This window comes from Echinops telfairi, unplaced genomic scaffold, assembly GCF_000313985.2.
Source record: "Echinops telfairi isolate 266 unplaced genomic scaffold, ASM31398v2 ScPeMD7_12;HRSCAF=54, whole genome shotgun sequence".
NCBI classification, from domain to species: Eukaryota; Metazoa; Chordata; class Mammalia; order Afrosoricida; family Tenrecidae; genus Echinops; species Echinops telfairi.
In genome coordinates this window covers 10,646,182-10,649,397 of record NW_022103909.1, presented here as the reverse complement: position 1 = coordinate 10,649,397, position 3,216 = coordinate 10,646,182, and the positions used below count along the sequence as shown (strand labels likewise).

The 3,216-nt window shown below is 41.1% G+C and overlaps 1 protein-coding gene across 3 annotated transcripts in view; it reads left to right on the top strand.

Moving 5' to 3' along the window:
* Positions 1-3,216, top strand: part of IRAK4 (interleukin 1 receptor associated kinase 4) — a 34,765-nt gene that overhangs the window by 2,775 nt on the left and 28,774 nt on the right. For 2 of the 3 annotated variants that reach the window (XM_045287214.1, XM_045287212.1), the window contains exons 2-4: positions 416-561; positions 1,691-1,876; positions 2,795-2,955. In XM_045287214.1, coding sequence (XP_045143149.1) covers positions 416-561; positions 1,691-1,876; positions 2,795-2,955 — 493 coding nt within the window. The remainder of the gene's footprint in view (positions 1-415; positions 562-1,690; positions 1,877-2,794; positions 2,956-3,216) is intronic. The other variant, XM_013006932.2, reaches the window with a different exon arrangement.

Genomic DNA, 3,216 nt, shown 5'->3' with positions numbered 1-3,216 from the left:
TCCACAATGCTGTTGCACACTTAGTAGACCCAGTATAGTGTAAATATAACCCAGTATAGTATAAATATAGCCTTTATATGTTCAAGTCACATTCCTTTGACTTGCTTTATAGCAGTGGTCAGTAACCAAAACTACTGCAGTGTACCTTTAAAAGAGTTCATGTGCATTTTTCCCTTAGCCAGGTAAATATTCCGTTAAGTACTCAGCCAGTTATTACTTTTATTAGCATCTTTGACAGATTTTTTTTCATCTTCTTTTGTTTTTCCTGTCTGTAATTCGTATTGCTTCTCTTGCAGCCTTTTTCTTTAATCTTATAGGTTGAGAGAGGAGACAGGGCCAGGAGGGATAACTCCTGTTCTCATATTATTAATTCTATTTGTGTGCTAATTTTGATTACTTATTATTTGCTTTAAAGGCGATTTGAAGCACTACTTCTGAGTGGAAAAAGTCCCACTTCTGAATTGCTGTTTGACTGGGGCACCACAAATTGCACCGTTGGTGATCTCGTGGATCTTTTGGTCCAAAATGAGTTTCTTGCCCCTGCAAGTCTTCTGCTACCAGGTAATCTGAAGATGTCGACAACTAGGATGAAAAGGCAAAGGACAGAAAGAGAACTATTTCTACCTAGCCTTAGAGTTTTCACAATGGGTTATCTAGTTATCTAGTGCTGCCACAAGTGGATGGCTTTCATCAGCATGAACTTACACTCTCACCATTGGGAGTCTGAATTCAGGGCCCTCGGTCTATGGAAAGGCTTCTGCTCTCTGTCAGTTTCTAGTTTAGGAGGAAGATCCTTTTCTCTTTTCAGCATCTTGGGGGGCCCAGTGTTCCTTAGAGATCTCTATGTGCCTTAGCATCCTTCTTCTCCTGGAACTAGGATGTTCTCAGCACAGGGACAAGGGGATTAAAGGACATGCTCCACTCCCAGTTTTTCCTTCCTGGTGGTAAGGAGGTCTCTTTTTCAGGTTTCTTGTTAAATCTTTTTTATTTCTCAAATGAGATTGAATGATGAGAACAGCCTAACCCTGGAGATTGCATCCTGCCTCATGATCATAACTCCCTCTGATCCTCATTTACATTGTAGAGTTTAGGATTTACAACACAGAGGATAATTGCATCAGATCACAAAATAGAGGGTAATTGCATAATAATTGCATGATAATCATGGACACATAATGGGTAGGTTGGGGAACATAGTTCAATCCATAATGGCCAGTGAACCTTACTTTCATGCATACGGTTCTATTCACTGTTTCAGCCCTCCCCAGTCCTCTGGAGTGCCACAGACAGAGGCCACTAGAGTCGGCTGCTCAGGTGGTAGAAGACTTCTTCATGAAATTGGCTCCCATTAGAAAGTCAGGCTGCTTTGAACCCACTGGGTCTTGAAAAGAGGATAGGTCTCAGACTCCTACTTGGAGCAGTAGGAAGTTAGCTCCTGCTCAAGTCTGTGTTCTTGAAGCACCACGGGAGATTCTGGTATTTGTGGTTCACCGAATACTCTGACTACACTGCTTTCCACTGTCCTCCTAGTTAGCACATCCTGCAAGTCCTCACATGGTTGCTTGTGATTTCTGTGAGATTATGGAGCTAATGTGGAAACAGATGGTGCTAACTTAACTGAGTTCCTCATGGAACTTTGTTAATAGAATTTTTTTTCATTGAAGGTCAACTGATAGCATATTTCATTTAGCAGATGCTGTCCCCAAAACTGTGACAACACTCCCTTGTCCAGAAGCTGTAACAGCTCAGCAGAAGCAGGCCCCTCTCTATGACAAAGATGGACCTTCCGCGATGCCAGTGCTGAATCTTGACCAAAGCCATGTGCCTCCTGACTCCTCAAGTGCAGAGAGTGAGAGTTTCGGAGTTAGTGACACACGTAAGTATCTTTTTAGTACTTTCAACCTGTGAACTTGCCATGAAGGCCATCATCGCTTTAAAACAAATCTTCCCTTTTATCTGTGCAGGAGCTCTGGTGGTATAGTGGTTACACATTGGGCTTCTAACTTCAAGGTCAGCAGTTCGAAACCACCAGCCGTTCCTCGGGGGGCAAAATGAGGCATCCTACTCCTGTAAAGAGTTACAGTGTCGGAAACCTGCAGGGGCAGTTCCTCCCTGGGCTAGTGGGTCAGAATTGATGTGATGGCAGTGAATTTGGATTGGTTGGGTTTCTGTGCAGTGGGCGGAGGCACAGTGGCAACTGTGCTTTTGTAGTTTTTGTTTTTCTCCATACTACCTTCCCTGTGTTAGTGCACTAACAGTGAGTGGAGATCGTAAGGCTTGCAAACTACCACAGAGGCTATGAAAAAATAAGTAAATATTTACATAAGTTGGCAAGATCTTTTTTTATTGCAAATTAGATGGGGGTTTACATTCCATATCAACAACTTTGTATTCAACAGTTTAAATAACTAATCAGCCCCCTTGTTAGTTGACCCCACAACTCACCCCCTGATTTCTCCCCTCCCATGATCTTTTTTTTTTTTTTAAGGGGAACTGGGGAGCAAATAATGAGTGTGGGGAGATGGAAGGGGCGGAGCTCTAACACTTATTGTGATGATGTATATACAACCCTTCTTTCCAGCAAGTCTCTGTTGGAATCAGCCTAGAACCAAATAGTATCCTCAAGGTAGAGCTTACCAGTTGTCTTTTTTAATGGTTTTTCTCTCTTCCATTTGCCTAATCAAAAACTGTAACTATTTCTACAAATCTTTAGGAGTAGAAAATATTGAAAGTACTAAAATCAAACATTTTTTTGTTTTACCCAGGCCCTCATTTCCTTATTTTATTGGCACAGGTTTTCACAGTTTTTCATTTTATGAATTGAAGAATGTCACAAATAACTTTGATGAGCGGCCGCTTTCCGCTGGTGGTAATAAAATGGGAGAAGGAGGATTTGGAGTTGTGTATAAAGGCCAAGTGAATAACAGAACCGTGGCAGTGAAGAAGCTGGCATCAGTGAGTTATATTTTGAAGGATAAAAAGAGTTAAGGGGAGAACTGCTCCCTCTCATGCTTTATCAGTTTGAAATGAGTTATTAGGAAATATAATAATTAACTGTATATACATATTTTTGGTAAAAACATTATTCTAAGTATGGTAGTTATTAATTTAAAAATTATTTCAAAGCTATAGGCCTGACCCCTAGATAGATACATATGTGTATAAAAAAGTGTGTAGGTAGGTAGGTAGGTGGGTTAGGTGGGTGGAGGGATGGAT